Source organism: Bactrocera dorsalis, chromosome 3 (assembly GCF_023373825.1).
Source record: "Bactrocera dorsalis isolate Fly_Bdor chromosome 3, ASM2337382v1, whole genome shotgun sequence".
Classification (NCBI taxonomy): Eukaryota; Metazoa; Arthropoda; class Insecta; order Diptera; family Tephritidae; genus Bactrocera; species Bactrocera dorsalis.
The window spans coordinates 65154411-65177859 of NC_064305.1; the positions used below are offsets into that span (position 1 = coordinate 65154411).

The 23449-nt window shown below is 34.4% G+C and overlaps 2 protein-coding genes and 1 non-coding gene across 6 annotated transcripts; 2 read left to right on the forward strand and 1 right to left on the reverse strand.

Annotated features, from left to right (window-relative positions):
• The first annotated feature begins 12069 nt into the window (after positions 1-12069).
• On the forward strand, positions 12070-15290 carry LOC105222111 (zinc finger protein 729). Its single transcript, XM_011199306.4, has 12 exons — positions 12070-12249; positions 12313-12440; positions 12504-12673; positions 12760-12912; positions 12973-13116; positions 13189-13318; positions 13375-13542; positions 13610-13897; positions 13958-14183; positions 14249-14484; positions 14555-14739; positions 14805-15290. The coding sequence occupies exons 1-12, from the start codon at positions 12144-12146 to the stop codon at positions 15166-15168; spliced, it is 2298 nt and encodes a 765-aa protein (XP_011197608.2). The 5' UTR covers positions 12070-12143; the 3' UTR covers positions 15169-15290.
• A 208-nt stretch (positions 15291-15498) lies between these two features.
• LOC105222110 (uncharacterized) lies at positions 15499-23306 on the reverse strand. Of its 4 annotated transcripts, none has more exons than XM_011199302.4 (3): positions 23076-23229; positions 20309-20758; positions 15499-15907 (listed from the first exon to the last, which is right to left on the reverse strand). In XM_011199302.4, the coding sequence occupies exons 2-3, from the start codon at positions 20628-20630 to the stop codon at positions 15804-15806; spliced, it is 426 nt and encodes a 141-aa protein (XP_011197604.2). In that variant the 5' UTR covers positions 20631-20758; positions 23076-23229; the 3' UTR covers positions 15499-15803. The 4 variants fall into 4 exon arrangements, with proteins under 4 accessions (XP_011197604.2, XP_011197603.2, XP_011197607.1 ...); XM_011199301.4 differs by lacking the exon at positions 23076-23229 and adding an exon at positions 21894-22051; XM_011199305.4 differs by lacking the exon at positions 20309-20758 and having other exon boundaries at positions 23076-23306.
• On the forward strand, positions 21517-21598 carry Trnas-cga (transfer RNA serine (anticodon CGA)). The gene has a single exon. It is a non-coding gene; the product is annotated as a tRNA-Ser (tRNA).
• Positions 23307-23449: the final 143 nt, after the last annotated feature.

A 23449-nucleotide genomic window follows, 5' to 3' on the forward strand; every position in this document is an offset into this window, starting at 1 on the left:
AAATCTAAGTAAAACTAAAAATCATAAAATATACTTATTTGGATACTAATCTGGTTACTTAACACCGCCATCTAATACCACACCATGGATTATTAGGTAAAATTTTCGCTACAGGCTAGTTGCAAGTGCCCAAGCAGGCAATGGCCGAACGCGGCTTGGCAGGTGAATTACAAGCGCTACACATGCAGTGGCGCCACAATCACCACGCCAAACATAAACAGAAATACTAATGCCATATCAATAGCAATCACCAAATCAGCAGCAAACTACCGTAGTTTAATCAAAGCGGTCGTGCTGAAAAAAGGCATACACGAACCAACAAACATTGAAAAAGCCATACAATACATTTTCAGAACGCGCGGATTTTCGCTACCTAACAGTAAAAACAGTTACAGAAAAAAAAAATAAAATAAAAGCGAGCAGTTGCTGCCCACTCTTTAACCACCTTTAAGGTGCACTAACAAAAATCAGCGTTTAAGTACAAACAGATGTGTGTGTGTGTGGATGTTCGAGTTTGCTGGCCACTGTCGATATGCTCGAAAAGCGGATCAAATTGCGATTGCGCAAGTTACTTCGCCAAAAGATCGTAAACGGTAGTTGTCAAAAAATTTATGCCAACATTTGCTGAAATAATTTGTCAGTCAGAAAATTATGCTTAGTACACACACACCTGTGTAATGTGTACTCCAACAAACACTCTCACATCCATACACACACATATACATATATGTGAATATATGACATTTCGGTGCATGATATCTGATTGTTTTACATTTTTTATTGCCCTCCGTGTTTCTGCCAAAAGTGTGCGCTCCACACTGCTGATTAAGGACATTCTCACAAGTGCAGTTTTTGCGCAATGCAAACTGTACCGTTACTTAATGGTGTGCTCTAGAATATACTAGAATAATTAAAATACACTTTTGGCATGAATACATGCATTTATGAGTACTTATGGCCGCTATTAAGCGCTCCTAGCAATTTAATGACTTAAAGGCAGACACACAAACACATACACACGCACATTTATGTCTAATTCGATGCAGGGGTGTGGCCCACATAGTTGCTATTTTATTACTAGTTTTATTGACATAATTGACAAAGGCCGTATATAAATGAGTTCACCTGCATTGAACGAGCATTCTTGTGCGCTCAAGAAGTAGGCATTTTTGTTGGCAGCTGCAGTGGCTGAGAAAAAGCATAATTGCTACTAACTTAATTACAATGTTGCACCTTAGCAGTATGTGATCGTTCTACTTGCCATATATTTTAATTGCGTCAACGAAAATTATGTTAAAATCATCCTTAAATGGGAAATCAGCCCTAAGAGGCTGAATTTATTATATTGAGGTAAGAAACTTTGGATGATGTGCTTCGAAGATCTATATATTAAAGATATCATATGCAGATGTAAACCATATTATTTTCAAAGAACCTTGTCACACATTTTAACCAACCTGTAAGGTGTAAAGACAGGTGGAAAGATATGCTATATTGGTTGCAGGTATACGTGAGAACAATTTTATAAATATTTAACTCACACACTGAACGTCATATTCTCCATAAGGCTTTGTTAGAAAACCAAATAAATATTATTATATAATATATTGTATATGAGAGTGGGAATAATTTTTGGATATCATATAAAAGTAATCGAAAGTTTTAAAATTTTTCTGTGGGCAAAAAATAGTATGACTTTGTTCATATTGATTAAAAATGTGGTGAAAAACTTATGAAAAATCAATGCAGTGTGCGACGGTGTATTATCGTGGTGCAAAAACCGAGAGTTGTCGGCTCATAATTCCGGCCTCTTTTAACAAATAGCTTCGCAAAAACGTACAAAACACTCAAGTATTATTCCATCCTGGTAGTAGGTGAAAGCATTCTCACAGACGTTAACGCGCCGCTGTTTTCGAAAAAATTAAGTGGTCTTGGAACCAATCGTGCTTTCACTTTTTTTAAACCCAATTCATCTTTTAAAATGGTTTCTTCCGATGTTCTAACGATACCAGTAATATCTCTGACTGTTAATCGTCATTTCTCAAGCACCAATTCTTCTATTTATTGACGTGTTGATCTTGAGTTAAAGTTTATGCCCGTCCTGGACATGGTTTGCTTGTCATTTTCAAACTTTCATAATTCAAAATATTTTACTTCGGCCCACTGAAAAAACGCTGGAATCGCCCCGATAGTTTCTAAGGTGCCAGATACTCGCCAGCTCCGTTAATAATCTTACTAATAAAGTATGGATTCAATTGATTTGCTCTGCCCTACCCACAATCTGTACCAATTGCCGTGGGATAAGCCTCTTTGATATCGCTTATAAGGTCTTATCGAGCGTAGTGTGTGAAAGAATGAAACCCACCGTCAACAAACTAATTGGACCTTATTAGCGAGGTTTCAGACAAGGGGACTTCCTATCATGTGACTTCTTCAACTCATTGCTAAAGAAAATAATACGAGCAGCAGAGCTAAATATAGAAGGAACTATCTTCGATAAGACTGTACAGCCGCACATCGGTGATATTGATATTATTGGCCTCAATAACCGCGCCGTTAGTTCTGCTTTCTCCAGAATGGATAAGGAAGCGAAGCAAATGGGTCTGGTAGTGAACGAGGACTAGACGAAATATCTACTGTCATCAAACAAAAGGTCGTCGCACATGCGACTAGGCTCCCACGCCACTGTTGACAGTCATAACTTCAAAGTCGTAGCTAATTTTGTTTATCTTGGAAACAGCAACAACACCAACAACAATATCAACCTAGAAATCCAACGTAGAATCACACTTGCCAACAGGTGCTTCTTTGGACTGAGTAGACGATTGAAAAGTAAAGTCCTCTCTTAACGAATAAAGACTATACTCTACAAGTCACTCATCATTCCTGTTCTGCTATATGGTTCGAAGGCATGAGCCTTAGGAGTGTTCAAGAGAAAAGTCTTGCGGAAGATTTACGGTCTTTTGAGCATTGGCAACGGCGAATACCGTCGACCATGGAACGATGAGCTGTACGAGAGAAACGGCGACATTGACATGGTTCAGCGAATCAAGAGGCAGCAGCTGTGCTAGCTACATTATGTTGTCCGGATGGAAGAAAACACACCAGCTTTGAAGAGTTTCAATTCCGTACCCGCCGGTGGAAACAGAAGAAGAGGAAAACCGGCTCTAACCGCGTATGCGGTGTCTACGACAGTAAAGAAGAAGAAGAATAAAATACGGGAAGCGCAATTAACAAGATTGCTGGAGAACAATAAGATCTAAAGTACTTAAAGTAAAAATCACTGCTAATTGCTGGTTCATTAATCCCTAGAAAAGAAAAATCCTACAAATAAGAAAAATATATAGTATTCTCGTTTGTTGATTGGACCTCCTTCACTATCCTACATATTTATTGTTTTCTAAACAAATTATCTAATAAAATATATTTTTGTTATTGCAAAAAAGTAATGAACAAGATTTTGCGCTGTTTTAGCAATTCTCACAAAAAATACACGTATACTAAAGGGTGATTTTTTAAGAGCTTGATAACTTTTTTTAAAAAAAAACGCATAAAATTTGCAAAATCCCATCGGTTCTTTATTTGAAACGTTAGATTGGTTCATGACATTTACTTTTTGAAGATAATTTCATTTAAATGTTGACCGCGGCTGCGTCTTAGGTGGTCCATTCGGAAAGTCCAATTTTGGGCAACTTTTTCGAGCATTTCGGCCGGAATAGCCCGAATTTCTTCGGAAATGTTGTCTTCCAAAGCTGGAATAGTTGCTGGCTTATTTCTGTAGACTTTAGACTTGACGTAGCCCCACAAAAAATAGTCTAAAGGCGTTAAATCGCATGATCTTGGTGGCCAACTTACGGGTCCATTTCTTGAGATGAATTGTTGTCCGAAGTTTTCCCTCAAAATGGCCATAGAATCGCGAGCTGTGTGGCATGTAGCGCCATCTTGTTGAAACCACATGTCAACCAAGTTCAGTTCTTCCATTTTTGGCAACAAAAAGTTTGTTAGCATCGAACGATAGCGATCGCCATTCACCGTAACGTTGCGTCCAACAGCATCTTTGAAAAAATACGGTCCAATGATTCCACCAGCGTACAAACCACACCAAACAGTGCATTTTTCGGGATGCATGGGCAGTTCTTGAACGGCTTCTGGTTGCTCTTCACCCCAAATGCGGCAATTTTGCTTATTTACGTAGCCATTCAACCAGAAATGAGCCTCATCGCTGAACAAAATTAAAGCGCGAAACACATTTCGAACCGAACACTGATTTTGGTAATAAAATTCAATGATTTGCAATGATGAAATGTCAAAGCATACTGAGCATCTTTCTCTTTGACACCATGTCTGAAATCCCACGTGATCTGTCAAATACTAATGCATGAAAATCCTAACCTCAAAAAAAATCACCCGTTATATATACTATACATATGTACATGTATTTGTATGTAATATGTGCGCCGTCATAGAAACACACGTAAATGGCGAGTAATGACCATAATTGTTGCAACTCTTTTATGTCATTATTGTCAATTTGCAATGCTATTTATCGCATTACTTGCAACACCATGTTGGCAGCGTATTTTCACATACATACATACATACGTACATGAGTTGTTGCAAACAACGAGCCCGCAATCGACTTAGCAGTTCCTACTCCCCAACTGGACATAGTCATAAAAACACTAAATATATTTATGTATGTGTGTGTGTCTGTTCATTTGTGTGTAAAAAGCGAATATGAGTGAATAGAAAGTAATGACAAGAACAACAACCACAACTTAGGCAGCATGAAAAAGCAAACGACAAAGCTCGTTGTTATGTAATCGCAACTGTAAGTGGTTACTTTCTTGTATTGAACATGTTGTTGCAAAATAATATAAGTCCAAGCGAATAAATATGTCTGAAACAAAAGAAAAAATAAATGCTCAATGGAAATCAGAAAACAAAAACAAAAATATGACTATAAAAGAAATCTGGAAACAAAAAAGTCTGGGAGCAAAAATCATTTGAAAAATGAACTCCAGCAAAAAGCATGCAAGCAATTGCTGCAGCAAAATCTCAGACACAAAAAAAAATTATTCAAAAAACTGAAATTCACTTTTTTATGGTTTGATGTCGCGCTGTAGTTGTTGTAACTTTTGTTGCTGTTTTTTGTTGCTATTTTGTTGTTGCTTTTACTTTTGTTGTTTTTATTGCTATTTTGTTGTTTTTGTTTCTGCACTGTTGTTGTTGTTACTATATTGTTGTTGTTATTTGTGTTGTTGTTGTTGCTGCTGCCGCGCTGACCGACTGACCAAATGCCCGCATGCACCAATTCACCAATTGACCAGCTAGAAATAATTCAATCGCATCGCCAACATTTCGCTTGTGGCATGCAACAAGCATGCGAATGTATTCATATACAAATGTATATATTTATGTATGTATGTGTGTTCACCTCACATATTGCGGGTGTTGCACGTGTTTCTTTAGCCATAGCTTCGTGTACACAAACCTTTCGTTCGTTGACTTTTGCCCGTCGCAGTGTGTTTGTGTATGTCTGTCTGTTATTTTTTTCTTCGGTCACATCGCTGCATTCGGCCTCTTGGCAACATGCTTGCAATTTTTGTTTGTCTTCGTGTATTTTGTCGCTGTTGTATTTGAGAATTTATTGTCGCCAAGATTATCCTCACTGTTGGCGCTCTCAAATGGGCGCTGTTAGTGCACTTTAAATTTACAATCTGCCCCACCAATCAACGATCATAATTCATAATTCGAACAAGTCGCTGGTAACGTGATCACTTACGTATGTACATTTAAATACAATATATGTACATATGTGCATATGTATACCTAAATTTATGCATAGTACTAAATTGATTTCATAGGTCAATAAGATTGCTTAATGTCGCAACATGTTGCACAGTCAATAATAGTTCACATAACGGTTTTTTTTCATACCTAAAACGATTCAAGACTGATATAGGCTTTTACATCAACATACATGTAATTCAAGTTGATCAGGAGTGATATTGATTTCCGGAAGTTTGTCTTTCTGACAAACTGTCCAAAACTAATACCGCAATATAAACGGGGCACTGTCCTACCCACAACGTAATATAATTGATCACACTTTGTGAATCCTTTCTGGTAGTCATACTAATCTAGCCGACGAACAGTCTTCACATTTCGTGGGCTGAGGTGTCTACTACCTGCGCAATATAGCCTTCAATCAATGACCAGCCAATACGAGATTTAAGAATTTTGTTATCCATATGAGAATTAAATCAAATCTTTGGGTCCAATTCGGTTGAATTGATTGTATCCATACGGCAGTGAAATTTTCTTGCGATAATAGTACCATGAAACACATCCAAGGATTGGAGCCTAAGTGTGCTCTGCCCAATCCACAATAAGGGGGACCTCACAATCTGCACCAATTGCTTTGGGAGAAGCCTCCTGAATACTACATAAAGGTCTTATAGAGCATAGTGTGTAAAAGACTACAGCCCACCTTCAACAAACTGATTGGACCTTATCAACGTGGCTTTAGGCCTGGAAAATCAAGAACTGTCTAGATATTCACCATGCGCCAAATCTTGGAAAAGACCCGTCGATCCTGTTCGAAACACACAATCTCTTCGTCGTTTTAAAAGCTGCTTTCGACAGCACGAAAAGGAGCTGCCTTTATGCCGCGATGTCAGAATTTGGTATCCCCGCAAAACTAATACGGCTGTGTGAACTGACTTTGAGCAATACCAAAAGATCCGTCAGGATCGGGAAGGATCTCTCCGAGTCCTTCGATACCAAACTAAGTTTCAAACAAGGCAACTCTTTATTGTGCGATTTCTTCAATCTACTACATAAAAGGAAGAGGAAGGCCTTCATTCTGTTGGAGGTTAGGTGGAGAGGGACCTGGCTGCTTTTGGTAACTCGAATTGGCGCCACGTAGCAAAAAAAAAACAGAAACGACTAGCGCGTTGTTGTTAACTCGGCTATAACCTCGTAAGCGGTGTCTACACCATTAAAGACCATGGAACGGCTTTGGCTGAGTACTAATCGGAGCACATTTGTACATATTCTAAAGAAATATCTATGTTCTAAAACTTAGCCATCGGTTTAGTTGCAAAATCCATTTTTCAATTTCAATTGAAGAACGGCTGAATAGAAAATTAGACCATTCCGAGCTCACCTCCCATATAACGGTACTGATAAAAAGATTTAATAAATGCGATAACTCTGAATAATGAATAATGTAAAATTCATTACAAAATTACTAAAGGGGCAGTCCAAAATTTTCAAAAAAAAATCATGCTTGTTTTGGGTCAAAGTACACTTAATGGTCCTGCACACATTATTCCTTATTCAATTCGGTTTCGGACGGGTCAATCAGCTCATAAAACTGTAAACTCATTTTTCTCAAAACTGAATTTCTGAAATCAGGAACCGTCGTCCTTAGAGGCTCTCTTGGAGAAAAGATATATATATATAGATATCGAACAACTATAGCATTAAGATAGCTTCCATAGAAACTCAACTTTAAAACTCAAGTCCTTGTATGGAAAATTTTTTTGTTTTACAACACGATCTTTCTGATCTTGGCGATCCTGCATGAAATTAAGGCCTTTCATCTCGCCCTGATCCGCCTGTCAGCCCTTTCGTAACTTTCGTTGTATATTGGGCTTAGTGACTTCCGTATTTGCTATGCTGGTTCGGCAGCCAGACCTTTGGCACTTTTGACAATCTCATTAGCTACAAAATGTTGCGGAAATCCTCTTGAACCCAGCATGCACTGATGCAGCCTCTACATCTAAGGTCTCTCTCTGGCATAAGGCAATGGGAGATTATTGTCTTAATTACTGCCTGGCTGTCGACGTACTTTATACAGTATTTATCCTTTTTATGTTATTTCCTGCGTTGTTAGCTATCTCGGCCGCTTTCCCAACCGTAAATATATCTATGTACATATGTAGTCTGCATAGGCTATTAGCTTGGATAATTTCCCTTTAAATTTTTCCCAAAGCTCATTTGCTACAAGTGACCATATGAGTGGTGACAATACAGCATCCTGCGAAGTTCCCATTTGCGCTAATCTGTGCAATCTGGCTTGATACCATTCTGCATTAATCTTCCTGCAGCTCAATAGAGCTTTGATCCTGATTTTATCACGGTTTCTAAACTAAAGCCGCATCGTAGCCAATCATCTCCAGATTGAGATGGAGTTCGGCAGAGGTTACCTTGCTTTTATTCAGAATTATTTGAAGAACCTTTTATGATAATATCCCAACCATTCAAGCAGCCGTAACTTGAGCAATATTAAGAAAAATCCGTAATTTTAAAATGTTGCGCATACGCCCCACCATATTCTATGTGTATTTCATAATTTTTATATTAGAATGTTAAATTTTATAATTTAAATACTTACTTTTAATGATGTCAATTCTTTTGAAAAAAATGAACATAAAAAAATATATTTTTTTTCGTTAATGATACTTATAGATAATACAATTATGTTTTATGAATTCAAAACTTTCCATTATTTAAAAAAAAAAATGCAGCATGTGTAACTTCATTGTAAATGTAAAAATTTGCTGCTGTTTTTAAATTTCATTGCTGTTATTAAATTTTATATGTAATATGTATACACATTCAATAATGTAATTGAAAGAGAAATATTTTTAAATGTTTCTCAAAAATAATTGTTTGACAAGAAAAAACTGAAAACCACTGAAAAAGTAATGATTTCAAAATATTTACTCTTTTATTATTAATAGCAAAATAAATAATTTCATAACACACTATAAAAATAAAATAATAATAAAAATAAATAAAATAATATTTCCTTAAATAAATAAATTTGCGTTCATTTATTTCTTATTTTTGTTGGTAAGTAGCAATTTAATGTTCAAACAAACCAACTCAATCAACATTCTTCCTTAAACTACCAGCGGCCCTTCATTCTACTCAGTGTTTGTTGTTGTTGCAGTAAAAATTGTGAAAAAATATCACGAAATCAGCAAACTCGCAGTTTACCAGGCGAACAGGAGCACAAACGAGCTCGCCCAGCAAATAAGGAGGTTCGTCGTATATTTGTTAAATTCAAATCTACGCTACACTCTGTGCCGAGCTGCTGCACGTGAATTTCACAACGGCGTTTATTATTAAAAAAAAAATATTCTTCAATATTTTTAAATATATGTATTTATTTCAAATTGTATAATTTATTTACATGCATAAAAGGTATTATAATTGGTTATTTTCAATTTGTATTATAAAGAATAAACAAAAAATAATAATATTTGAAATTAATAAATTATACTTTAAAATTTTAATTAAGGATAAATTAATTTTGTATACTTTATAATTTTTTAAGCTAAAATTATAAATTCCATATAATAAAATTCTTAGAACCGGTGTCAATTCTTACATCAGTGTTTTCTAGTCGCCAGATAAACACCTAGGCGACTAGACCACAAATTTTATGCATCTGAATCATCCTGAATGGTTTTTGCCTTTGCTAAATTCCTGCTTAAGTGCACCGTGTATAGTTGTTTCTGTTTTGCAACGGACTTTTTGTCATCGGAAAAACGGAGTTGTTGATGCTTTTAAGTAAAGATTAGTTATTTTAAGTATAGGCTTGAAATAAAAGTTATATTTTCAATTAACAGATGGAAGTAAATTAAGTATTAATCATACATATGTATATTAGTAATTTTGTTGATACATATATGTACATGTACATACATATATTTTCTCTTGCATCGTGTGCATAGGTTTATAGCAGATTTTTTTCATATTCATTTTACAATTGCGCGATTATGCTGCGACTTTTAAATAAAATATTTCCCATATTTTTATTCGTTACCATATTCGCATTTCTTTAATTCCTGCCAAAAGGTGTTCTCCACAACAATTAAGTCGAGAATGATAACTAATTTTTAACTTACTGCATACTTGTTCAATTATGACTAACACCTCTGTTAGTTTTCTTGTTCTGCAAACACTTTTTTCTTAGTTTTTCTTCACATTGTAGATTTTATTTAATAAATTAATTTAATTTATTTCATGTCGGTTTTTTTCTTTGAATTGAAAATATATTGCAACTTTTAAATTTTTTTCTTTTGCCTTCTCCTTCGCAGAATCGATCGAACTAAACTGTCATTCTACCAGGCGAACAGAAATGCAGCGAATGCCCCGCCAACCACGATTTTTCTTGCAATGTTATGTAAATACATATATGTACATAATATTCGGTTAGCGTCTTTGCTAAAATTCTTCCGCGCCCTTTGTGAACTTAAATATGATTGGATTCTGTTAGGAAATACATATATGTATGTAGTTAACTGATATCATGTTCAGACCGAAAATTTAAAAGGTTAGATTACATTTAAGCATTTCATAACCCAACAGTGTTCTCACTGCCATTAGAAAGATCAAAAAACAGCTGTTATTGTCATTCAAGAATTCACTTCGCTTAATATTTATCAAAAGAAAAGATTGTCATATAGTATTTTGAAATAAAAGCCGTCTTTTTTTAATATTTTCCATATAATAGAAATAATGGATGCATTTTTTCATTTGCTTGGTCGATTTTCAGGTGAAATTAGATTCATTGTTTTAAAAAAAAATTGTTTGTTTACATTTTTTTCCCTTTGTAGTGTCTAAATCAGCTGTGATAATGTAATAGTTTTCCAGTGCTGACAAGTAGATTGCGCAAAATCAGAGTCGCACGGACAGATTTAGCGTGGATCAGTTTCAAATCATTTCAATGAAGTGATTTGGAACTGTCATTTTTGTATGGCGAAATCTTGATAAATTTTTAAGATTAGTGGGATAATCCATTCAACAGCCGAAATCGTGTGATTAAGTGTCGGTCTGAACATAGTATGAAATACTAATAGCAAATCTCACTTTTTAACACAATCTTGTAGTACTGTTCTCACGTACTAATTATGACTAGCAACTTAAAATTTGTCGATGGCTCTAACTCTTTAGTTGTTTTGTTTTTACTAAGGTGTACCATATAATCCCCAAGAGCCTTAAATTTAACTGAATCAAATGTTAAAAGCAAATAAAAAAATTCTGCGCTGCTCCAGAAAAAGCCGAAACGTGACTGCCGTCAACTGTCAACTCATATTTGGCGTTATGTTTACGGCTGTGCACAAACAACATTTCACTATTTTGGGAATACTTGTAGCGGCAACCTCTGAATACAATCATTTCACGTAGTATGTCTGCAAGAGCTATAATTGTGTAACAATTGTGAGCATTTAACGCTATGTTCATACATTTTGTGCAATTATTCTGTTAGCCATAGAAAAATTGTGTTAGATGTTCGGAGAATGAGTTAGCAGCCATAGACTAATGTAAATCGAAATTATTTTGACTGTACTCTATATACGTATGTAAGCATGTACATATCTACTGTTGTAACTGTAAAGCACGTAAATTTTAAGTCGATAGAATGCGTGCAAAATTTAAAATTGAATTAACTGTGTAATTATAGCAAATTGCTGATTTTAGGAGATGTCAAAATTGTCAAATCGTTATGTCAGTGGGAAGTTGTTGTAATATAGAACGAAAAGCACTTCGCTTTTTAATTAGAACATATTCAATGATAAAATTTGTAGAATTTGATAATATAATAAGTTTTTTACTACATATGCATAAAAAAAGTAAAATGTTATAATTTTATTTAATTTAAGTTGGGATTCATTTAATTTTATTTAAAAAAAATAAGTGATAACTTTTCTAATAATCTATTTTATTAGTCGTAATGTTACGACTATTCAAATAGCATTAATCGGTTAATATTCATACGAAAGGTTGCATAACCGATATTCATATAATCGGTTTTCAGATTATTAAAATATTACAAGAGTCCTGATTTATATATATGTATATATATACTGGTTTGTTACAAATTAAATAAAAGTCTTCAATTTATTTATTTTTTTTTAGTTTTGCCTGTTATGTGTGTATGTAATACAATCAACTTTAGTTACTCTAGTCACCCTGTCAAGAATCAATTACTGACACCAAACACAGATGTCGCTCAAAGTTGTCACCGTCAGCTGTTTGTGTTAAATAATATTTTTTTGCACGCGACTGTTGTATATAAAATTATTTTCTAAATAAAAGTGGTCTTCGCAGTAAATAAAGCGATGAGTGAATTAAATAGTGAAGATGATGCCTTTTTCGATGAACTAATAGAAGATGAGAATGCTGATGACGAATCCTTACCAAACTTTGCGTTCCCAAACCTCAAAGGTATAGCCAAATACAGCAGTTACACGTGTTTATTTACATCTTACAAGCTATACCAATTAACAGGTGATCCTGATTTGCTTTGTGAATTTAATACTAGTGATGAGCACACAATTAGTACTAGTGAATATTTGGACCAAGCCATCATAAGCAATTTAAGCACATTGGAATTCAAATGGAATAGTGAATGCTTGGTAAAATATTAAATGAATGCGTATGTATTGACAAAATTTACATTTTTCCGTATATGTATGTAGATTTGTACGGAGCAATTTGAGGAGTACCAGGAATTGCTGGAGCATTGCAAACAGTGCCATAAAAATGAGTTCGATGAGTATACATGCACTGTCGGGGATTGTGATGAGTTAATTGCGGACGAGGATGCGCTTGCCAGGCACTTGGTGTTGAGGCATAGTGATTTGGAGAGGTAAGCAAAAAATATACAATTTTTCTCATTCAATGTTTTACCATTAAAGTATTCTAATAGATATATGCTTATATATTTTTTTCTAGTATTAAAATATATGGCAGCTGCCCGTTTTGTGATCTACGTTTTTCTAACTTTAGTGAACTTAATAAACATTCATGCTATCGTAAAATTAACAGAAAGGCCTGCATACAGCCTTACTGCCAATATTGTAAGGAGGAATTTGTCTCGCATAAAAGGTAAATATTTCTTAGTTCTATAAATAACTTTCATTTGAAATTTGGACTGGTGTATTTAAGATTCCTGTTTCACCTGCAATTTCATTTGGCTAAACGGCGAGCCAAGGTTTGCATGATATGCAACACCGTATTTTCCGATGTGGAAAACTTTTTCCTACATGTAAATTATGAGCACGAATCACTGGATAAGTTGGCATGTAAAATGTAAGCATTAAATACTTGAACTTCTGAATACAATATGTTATAAGCACATTAGATAATTGCTTTCTACAACAGCTGCGATCGCGTTTTTGCTGATTTGGAGACATACAACGCGCATGAAAACATGCACAAAACAAATCCGAAATACAAATGTGATGAATGCAGCAAAGTATATTATAACAAGAAATTACTACTAAAACACAAGGTGAGTAAGAAATTCATAAATAAACAGTGTTTAATACTTTCATTCTATATTTCTAGGTTAATTTGCATTCTGCAATTGAGTATAAATGCGACTTATGTCCGAAAATATTTCCAACTTTCCCTATTTTACAAAATCACTTGAAATGGCATAATACGGAAGCTGAAGTCCACGTATATACTTGCACTAATTGTGGCTTGCTTGCAGGTGATTGTGGCAGACTACAGGCACGCAATAATTTTAATATCAATTTATTAAATTTATAGTTTCATAAAAAATTTACTAACATTTTAGAAACACACCGCAGATTGCTCCACTGAGTGCTTCGAATGCGAAATTGAAGATGAAATATTGACAGCGGCTTACAGCTGTCATTACTGCGCGCAAGATTTCAAGGATAAATATTCGCTCAGCAAGCATCGTGCTACGGGCATACATAACAATGAGAAATTCATCTGTCCTATTTGCAATGAAGAGCTTGACAGTGTAAAAACAAAGCGTTTGCATATGTTTACGCATAAAGATTACAAAAATGTCCTAGAAAATCTACCACTTAAGCGTCTTCTAATGTGTGATGTGGGCGTAAGTTAAAGAAATTCACAAAATGTCTGTATTTTAACCATGGTGTTTGCATATTTATAGGATTGCGCAGAGTGTTATAGTGACTGGGCTGCCTTGCAGCGGCACAAAACACGCATACACAAATCAAATACATGCACAAAATGCAATCAAAAGTTAGCGGATGCAGCAGAGCTGCAAAAACATATGAAGCAATGCCAAGCGACTGGATTAACATGTCAGTTTTGTGATAAAGTATGCCCAACAAAAATGTCACTAGCTGTCCATGTAGCTAGAAGACATAATAATAGTACGTCGAATTTTTGGAAACTGATTTCTTTATATTTTCTTGTCTGAAAAATTTTATAATTACAGAAAATGTTGTATGTCCACACTGTTCCGCCGGCTATAAAGATGAGCAAAGCCTACAACAGCACATAGAATATTCACACGTGCCTGCGCCCTGTACGAATTGTGAAAAAGTGATCAATTGCAAACGGAATTTGGAGATTCATATGCGTGTGGTGCATGACACAGAAACCAGATATTTCTGTACGCACTGCAATAAAGGTTTCTATCATCGCTCACAGCGAGATCTGCATGAAGAGAGTGTAAATATGTTGTTTTGTAGCCATGTTTATGTCCAAATACAAATTTGATTTGTTTGTTGGTATATTACAGGTGCATCCAGACTCGATCTACAAATGCGGCCAATGTAATTTCAAAACGAAATATGCCAAGTCTTTGGAAATACACATGGCAAAGCATTTGCAAAAGCTGGAGTTTAAGTGTCCGCATTGTGATAAATCATTTGGCCGCAAAAATACGCTCACTTTACACATCAAGCGACATAAAAACGATAAGCCGTGAGTAGTTTTTACTACAATTATTTCTTAAAGCTTAAACTGAAATATCACATTTCTCCGCTTAGTTTTAGATGCTTCGATACCATTGTTGATGGCTGCGACGCAGCTTTCATCACACGTCCGCTGTTAAATAATCACATAAAAAGCAAACATTCCGTGCATCAGGTTAAGCCGAAGAGCGTGAGCCAACAAAAGCGGCGACTTGGAACGCAAAGAAAGTCGTGTATAAAGGAAATTGGTACGCAGGAGTCTCCCTTTGAAAATACGACCATGCTCGAAATCAATTCAAGTGGTACAATGTTGACTGCAGATAGCAGCTTTACCGATGTAGCGGGTTTGTCACACGCAGTTGATGAGAATTACATGTTGCTCGTGGTGAATGATGAGCAACTGTTGGCACTGGACGCTGCAGATATTTCAGCAAGTTGAAGATTTTCTCTGCTTGGCTGAGATATGATTTACATATTCACATTACACATTCTAAAATTTCTCTTTTTGTTGCAATTGCAAATTGTTTTAATAAACAACTAGTTTGCATTTATAAATTACAAGCAACGTCTATGCTAGTTTTTATTACTTGCAAGCGCACTGCAGCTGAATTTATAAATATCTCCGGTCCATATTCCTCGCGCATTTCCACGGCGCATTTATGTATTTCTTAATTGTTCGCAAGTTATATTACAATATGCACTTTTTTTATTTGTTTTATATCTGACTTTCTACGTAAAAACCACTACAACAACAAACTACACTTGTAAATAAATATTTATATATGTATATGTATATTGTACGTACATATGCCTTTGTGCCGTTGTATAATGAATTTGTATAGATATTGCATTTATAATTTGTTAAAACACACACAAACACTACAACTAACTGTACTCAGCCTACAAATAATTAATGTAGCGCAATCACGTAAATTTGACTGCACTTTTACATGGTATTAAGTTTGAATGTAATTAACAGAGCATTTTCAAGAAAAATTGGCGTATTCCCGTTTAGAATGTTATGTTCGTAGCTGCTATGTATGTAAATATACGTATGAAATAAAATTGTCAACGTTAATTTGTCTTTTTCGACTTTTTGGCTTGTTTGGTTTTCAATTTCTCCTTCTTCTTCAGTTCCTTCTCCATCAGCGATTTGTACAGTTTGTAGCCGAAAAGCGCTGCAAAAAATATAAGAGAAAAAACAAAAAAAATTAATAATTGAAAGTTGCATTTAAAATATTAAATATACATATAATCGATAAACAAAAGTCGATTAAGAAAATAATCTTAGCGGCACCTAATTTATATGGAGCACAGCATTCACATTATATTTTATCACCATTGGCATGGAAAACCAAATTAAATTTTGCATAAAAATATTCCATATAGGATTTGTTAAAAACAAATGATAAATGACGTCACGAATTTTACATAGAACTTTCCTCTATTTTAACACTCAATCGCCGATTTATCACCATGTATCAGCTCTGCCAGATTCTAGACCGGAATGAAAAATTAAAAACATTTTTAACACCAAAAGTCGGATAAAAAGTTAAAATAAATTATATTGAAAAAATCAGATCGTTTTTCTTGCTAGACCTTAGTAAATCGGTGGTTCAGCCTTTTGGAGAGAAAAGGATGTGTGCATCGATAACTCAAAAACTGAAGGATTATTGCGCTCATATGTATGTATATAGTAAGCTTGTTACCCTGATCATTTTTAAGTGTGATCCAAGTAGAGGAAAAATTTTCAATAGCCTTTTTTTACGTCGAGATCTTAAATTGAAAGCGTAAAAAATACAGCTTGAGAAAGAACTGAAGTCGCTCGAACTTCCCAAGCGACATCGCTTCGCACTATGGGCTCTTGAAAAGTTCCAAAAAAGTCCGACGATTTCGAGGCACATTTTTTTCTAGCTCAAGGGTATGTAAACAAGCAAAATTGCCACATTTTGGACTGAAAAGATTCAAGAACTGCTAGTTCATGCAGAAAAAAACAACGGTTTGATGTGGTTTATGATCCTGTAGAATCATCGATGTATATTTCATTAAAAATTAAGCCGGTAAGAACGTAACTGTCAATGGCGACCGTTATTGCGCCATGATAACCGACTATTTAATGCCGGAAATTGAAGCTCGGGATCTCGGCAACATTTGGTTTCAACAAGACGGCGCCCACTTCTCACACATCGCATCAATCAATGCATTTATTGAGAGAAACCTTCGATGAGCGGATGATTTCACGTTTTGGGCCGGTCGATTGGCCATATATCCTGTGATATCACACCGTTAAGACTTTTTTCTGTGAGGATATGTAAAGTCTAAAGTCAATGCGGACAATCTCGCTTCGATTCAGACCTTGGAGTAAAACAACACGCGTGTCATTCGCCAGTTACCAGCCGAATTGCTCGAAGAAGTCATCGAAAATTGGCTTCAATGCATGGACCATCTGAGACATAGCCGTGGCCAACATTTGAAATAAAGAGCTAATCTTGAAAAAATAAGTGCCAAGGAATGTTCTTTCGAATGATAATGAACATTCTCCATTAAAATATAACTTTCAGTGGTTTATTTTTTCTTCAAAAAAGTAAGGAACGTCAAAATGGATCCCCCTATGTATCTATATATTTTGTATGGTCTACGATGTTTCTGTAACAAACTTCATGACAAACTTAAGATGTACATAGATATGTATGTATGTCCTGTTCAGTTTATACAAAAAATTCTTGCGATTGGTGTAAAGTCCATTTTTAATTTAAATCAAATAAAGATTGTAATTTCTTAAGTTAAGACTGCATTATCGCTGCAATATAAAGTATTTATATGTACATATGTACATACATATGTATGTCTAATATTTGAGTGTAGTAAGGCACACACGATTTATTTGGTTTTCATACCAAAACAAACACTAATAAACAAACATTTAGTAAGAGATAATTATTTAGAGAAATCTTTTTTCGAAATGCCGCAATATTATTGACTGAGAGATATTGGTTTAGAGAGTGTATTTTACTGGTTAAAAGCATCTAAACGAATTGGAAACTTCAAAACATGCTTAGATAGCAAATGTCAAGGTAAGAAGCGGAAAGTAACTTATAAAAGCCGTTAGACAACTTTCTTTTTTAAAGTGCTGTTTATGTTATGTTTATGCGTGCACGTTCAAAATAAACAAAAGGTACAAAAAATGTTAATTGTTTCGGCTAACTTTTTTTTTGAAGCTATGAACAGCTGTTGAAGAGTGGCAACTGATAAAATGTTTCAAGAGTAATTTTGACAGGTATAAAAAAACAAAATTTTCCAATAAGAGTGCATCTGAAGCGACACGTTTTCATTATTACTCTTTTAATTTTCAACTTTCACTATAATTATTAAAAAATTAGAAAAATCATCAATCGATTCAAATCGGCTTCAGAGTGTGCACAACACAATGACACGACAAATATTTTATCATTTGCAGTAGATATCAATGAATTCCGATTAAAACACGTTGTAGCGGCGTGTAACCACTTGTTTGCGCCAAGCTTATGAAGCGCAAAACTACAAAATGCACACATAAACAAAAAAAAAAAACTTTAGCAATAAATAATTAACCTTTGCACCACAAAAATTCAACTTTCAATGCTACACACGCAACTAGTTTGGAAAAATATCAAAACTTCGCGCACAGCTATTAACACAAGCATGTAATAATAAAAAATATTGAAACAAAACATTAAATAAAGAACTCGCAACACACCAATCACCAAAAGCACCGTGAATAGCAACGCCGCCACAATGGAGTAATTGTAGACTTGTTGGAAATTCGTATATTGCATTAGCTTTTGCTCGGCATGCTCGATGGTGTTGCGCAGCGTATCCTTGGCGTTGTGCAGAAACTCAACACGCTCCTGACCGGATAGTGACTCGACCTTCTCCTGCAGCGCGTGAATTTTATTGAGCAACCGTTGTGCATAACTGTTATCACCGCCAATTCGGTGTATGATCGATTGTACTGTGCTTTGCAGCTGATCGATTATGTGAAGATGTTCGCCGCCGCCGGTTGCCATAATCGTCAGAACATAAGTTTGTATGCGACCGCCGAGTCTGTTTGTGATGCTAATGTGTTTATGTGTATGTAATGCAGGTTTGTGCACACCGGCGCGCAGCGTTAGAAGCACAAAAATTATTTTGTACGAATGTGCTAAGTGACGGCGTTCAACTGCCAACAAATGTGAGTCCAACAAGCGGAGAGACCGCCGTTCGCTGGTCGCGCTTGAATACTGGGAGCACGCGAGCGACCGTGTCTATAAGTATTTGGCTAGACGAACTACGAAATGCGGTGGGGAAGTAACAAAACAAAAAATGTACCGAATGATAGCCGCTTGGAAGTTGGTGCTCAGCGTTTTTGTTCTTTATACATATGTATGTATGTATGTATGTGAATGTGTAAGTTTTTCTATTTTAGCTTTGCTCTATTTATTTTCTACGAATTCGGTACTCGCTCGAATCTTATCGGGAACCCTGATGATTCGTTGAGGAAACTTCAGCTTACACATGTGTACTTGCAGCCAGAACATATTACCGATAAACTATTATGTCAATACGGTTTATTTAACATACAAATAGAAATTTATGTATGTGAGTAATAAATGTAACAAGCTTGGAGTATTGAAATTGTTAATAGGTATTGATAAGCGATATTAGATAACTCAAACGTAATCGTTTGTGAAGTATTTCGGAAATTCTTTCCTTATACACATTTGTAGTCACAAGAAATTACTGCCAAAAGCGATGTAACCAATCCAATGCTCTACTAGTATAAACATCAGAATAAAACTTTGAACAAATAAATCTTAAGGTAACGAATATGTAAATTCCAGTGCCTATGAATGATATTTTACAGAAAATATCGCTCAATTTGTGCCAAGACTTCCCCCAAACATTGTACCTTTCAACTTCTGTGTTTAAAACCTCAAAAACTTGAATTTTTGAGTTTTTATATACATTTTGAGGTTATGTGAATGTGGTGTCAAAACAAAAATTGTATATCTTTTTATTGCCTACAACTTTGGTACATAACTTTTTTCCAAAGAACTCGTAGTTTTGCTGGAAATTTAAATAAACCGTTCTTAACGTTTAAAAATTTAATCACTCACTGCTCTATCTCTTTCCGACCACAGATCGCTTGTAAATTATTTGTTCTTTTGTTTTTGTTGTTTTATCTTTCTTTACTAATGGGTTTCATACTATTATGGTTTCTAAGTTAAGAATATTCTGAAAAACAATAAAGTGATTTTCGATTATTTAAATTTGGTTGGGTCTCTATCCCGAAACATATGAGGCAACCTACGTATTTTAACAAATGTTCCGTTCCGTTTCCACGACACTTGGGTCTGCATACGTAACCAGAATAGAACCGAATTTTGATCCGACCAAGGATTGAAAAATGATCCAAATTATATGGTAAAATTAAAATAATATTATTTATACACACATCAAACATTTTCGCGTATTAAAAGAAAATAAGAACGGTACATAGATCCAAACAAATGACAGTCGCAACAATTTAACACATTTAAAACCAATCCATTGTTGCTTACCAAATAGAAGCACAATAATCGCAATCATTGCAAAGAATATTGCATAATCCCAAGAGGAATGTACGGGTCCAGGTTGAGCATAGCGACGCATAAAATCCTCTGCGGAACCTTCTTGTGGATTATAAAGATTCTCCTTAAGATTGGCCTTCTCCTCATCGCTAATACCGTCCATTTGTTCGATTAACTTCCAAACCTCATCCACACTGGGCATCTTAAAATCGCCCTTGGGATCACCGAGATTTCCATAGGAATCACCAGAACCAGCGGCAAGTGCTGCCACGTCTTCGGCGAATTGTTTTTGATTTGCTGGATCATTAGCCATTGTCAGCGTAGTAATTGGCTGTGTGTCAAATGTGTTTGCTTGTTTGTATACTTGTTGCTTTGGTAATGTTCGTTTACTTTGGCACGCAAAATTCTTGTTCACAATTTAACTGGCGCTTTAACGAAATTCTAAGGCAATTTGCAATGTTTTTATTTTGAAAACGTTTATATAATATTCTTATGCAATAAGTGGAGTTAATTATATTGTTGTAATATAAGTAATATCAAAATGGAGCAGGATGTTTGCAGAGAGGGGTGAATGCAACTATAGTAACATTAAAAAAAAAAAAGTTGACAACAACAAAAATCCAATCTACATATGTATATCTAATGGCTTTGGCAGTAAATTTTTATCGTTAATGCAAAACATACGGTATATTTATCTGAAGTGTATATTTTTTAGACGGAATTATTTAAATCTTATATAAACAACTAAAGATGTAAGTAATACATTTGGAAATAGAATGATATGATACGTTTCTGTTTAAAAAACATTTACATTAAAATAATCTAAATACAAATTATTTGCAAAAATAATGCTGTTCTAGCCTTTTTACGCGAGGCGAAAGAGCAGTTTGTCATTTTTTTAACTAAATATTTGATGGCATAAGAATTTAAAAAAGTAATATGTTTTAAAATTGTTGACTTGTAAGCTATTATGCTTTATGGGAAAAAGATCTTACAGGAAAAGTGAATTTTATTTTCGCTAAAAATTTAAATCTCAAATCTATTTTCAATATAACTGAAAAATAGGAACGGACCCACCACAATTTTAAAGTTCAAAAACATCTGGCACCACTGCACTCTAGCTATTATTATACACTAGAGATAAAGTTCAAACAGAGCAGTCAAATTCAAGTGACAACTTAAGCAAAGAAGTATAGTAAGCAGTCGTGGCCGAGTGGTTAAGGCGTCTGACTCGAAATCAGATTCCCTCTGGGAGCGTAGGTTCGAATCCTACCGGCTGCGATAATTATTTTTTTTTGTTTACTTTAAAAAAAAATTAAACTTGAAATTTTGAAATTTATTGAACTTATTTTAAATTTTAAATGAAACAATTACTATTTAAAATACTTGTGTATACGCGTAGTGAGGCTGAATTTAAATACATTTGACACATATACAAATATAGTATAACTACATATTTGAAAAGATTTCTGCGTTTCAATCCCTCTCTGCACATTATACATATATCACTGCTCATCAATTACCACGTTTGTAAACAAACGCAAATTTATTTAATATGTTTTCAAAATATACTAACATTGTTTAAATATAATTCAAATTAATTAACCAAATATAAGTTCAAAATTTGCAGCCACGTTGTACTTCACTGAATTAGGTACTGATATTATTAAAAAGCATTGTGGTCAATAGGAGTATACGGAGTAGGCATATCACTGTTTTGTAGATATTTAAATCATAAATAACAAATACGTGAGATAGTGTTGCAGCAGTCCATAGAAAAAATGCTAATCTACACAAAATAAATAAACTCTCATTTTTTGTGCAGATTTCTTGACAACGTCAGCATTTTTTGACCACCAACACCTTTACAAATGGTCAGCAAAAAAAAAATAAATAAATAATACAAACTAATAAATGGTAGTATGTTTGTATACGAATTATATATGTACATGAACAAAAAATTCAATAATTTAGAAATTAATACAATACTTATGTTAGTGTGAAAAATATGTGTACATATGAATATGGAATACTATTGAAATATGATAAGATAGGAAAAATTTACTTTTTGAGATTGTTATACGTAGGGGAATGTGTTTAACTTAAGAGAACTTGCTGTCGGGGCAACTTTATCAGCTAGAATATTTTATAACACACACTTGTTTGGATGTACATAAAGTAACTTTAGCATGCATGCACTTATCAAATCATGTAGAATATGAGTACACAAAAATGATTTTAAATTATTTGTTTCTATACACGTACACAGAACACTAAAGAGTAGATCTAAAGGATATACAAATGCGAGGATTGGGATGGTCTTATTAAAATTGTATAATTCAAAAACGAGAAGAACACAATTTGAAGACTTTGTTTATGTTTGTGACAATTACAATGCCATGTAAAATACTATGGACTACCTGAACATATAAAAACATTATCCAAACGACCGCGTAGCATTACAAAAAAAAACTTATTTGAAAGTAATTATGTTAGACTTTGATTCTTTTTTCGTTACCCTTTAACGTGTCGAACTGAGTCGATGAAAATGTGAATGACCGCAAAAATGCAATTGGAAAAAAGAAAGCAACCGGTTTGTAGTGCAAATACAGTTCTTAGCGAACTTCTTGTTTTGATTGAATAATAGAACGTGGAACAAATTATTGAGGAATTTCTAAACAAATAAATAAGCTTGCTAAACCCACATGCATGTTTGCCTTTACTAGAATATATTGACAATATTTGAACCCCCACTTACCAGCTAGTCCAAATACAACAACAGCCGGTATATAAAATGCCAGATTGGGAATGCTTTGTTGGAATGGTGATGATGAATCAGTCAAATCAACCATTTTTTTCACAATTAATTTTAAACAAAATAAACTATATAAATTAATTTAAGTTGTGATGATTAAAAGTCCACTTGACTAAAGCTTTGTCTGGTTGAAATATTTGTAAATCAAATTGGAGTCTGTGATCTTCTGACAGCAAACAAATATGCATTAAAATGATATTCACAATGAGGTTTTGTTACGATTAAAAATCGATAAATTTTTTTGTCAAATGAAAACATAAAATTAATGTTTAATTAAAACTTTATTCTGCGTTAAACGCTAGAATTATGTTTTATAT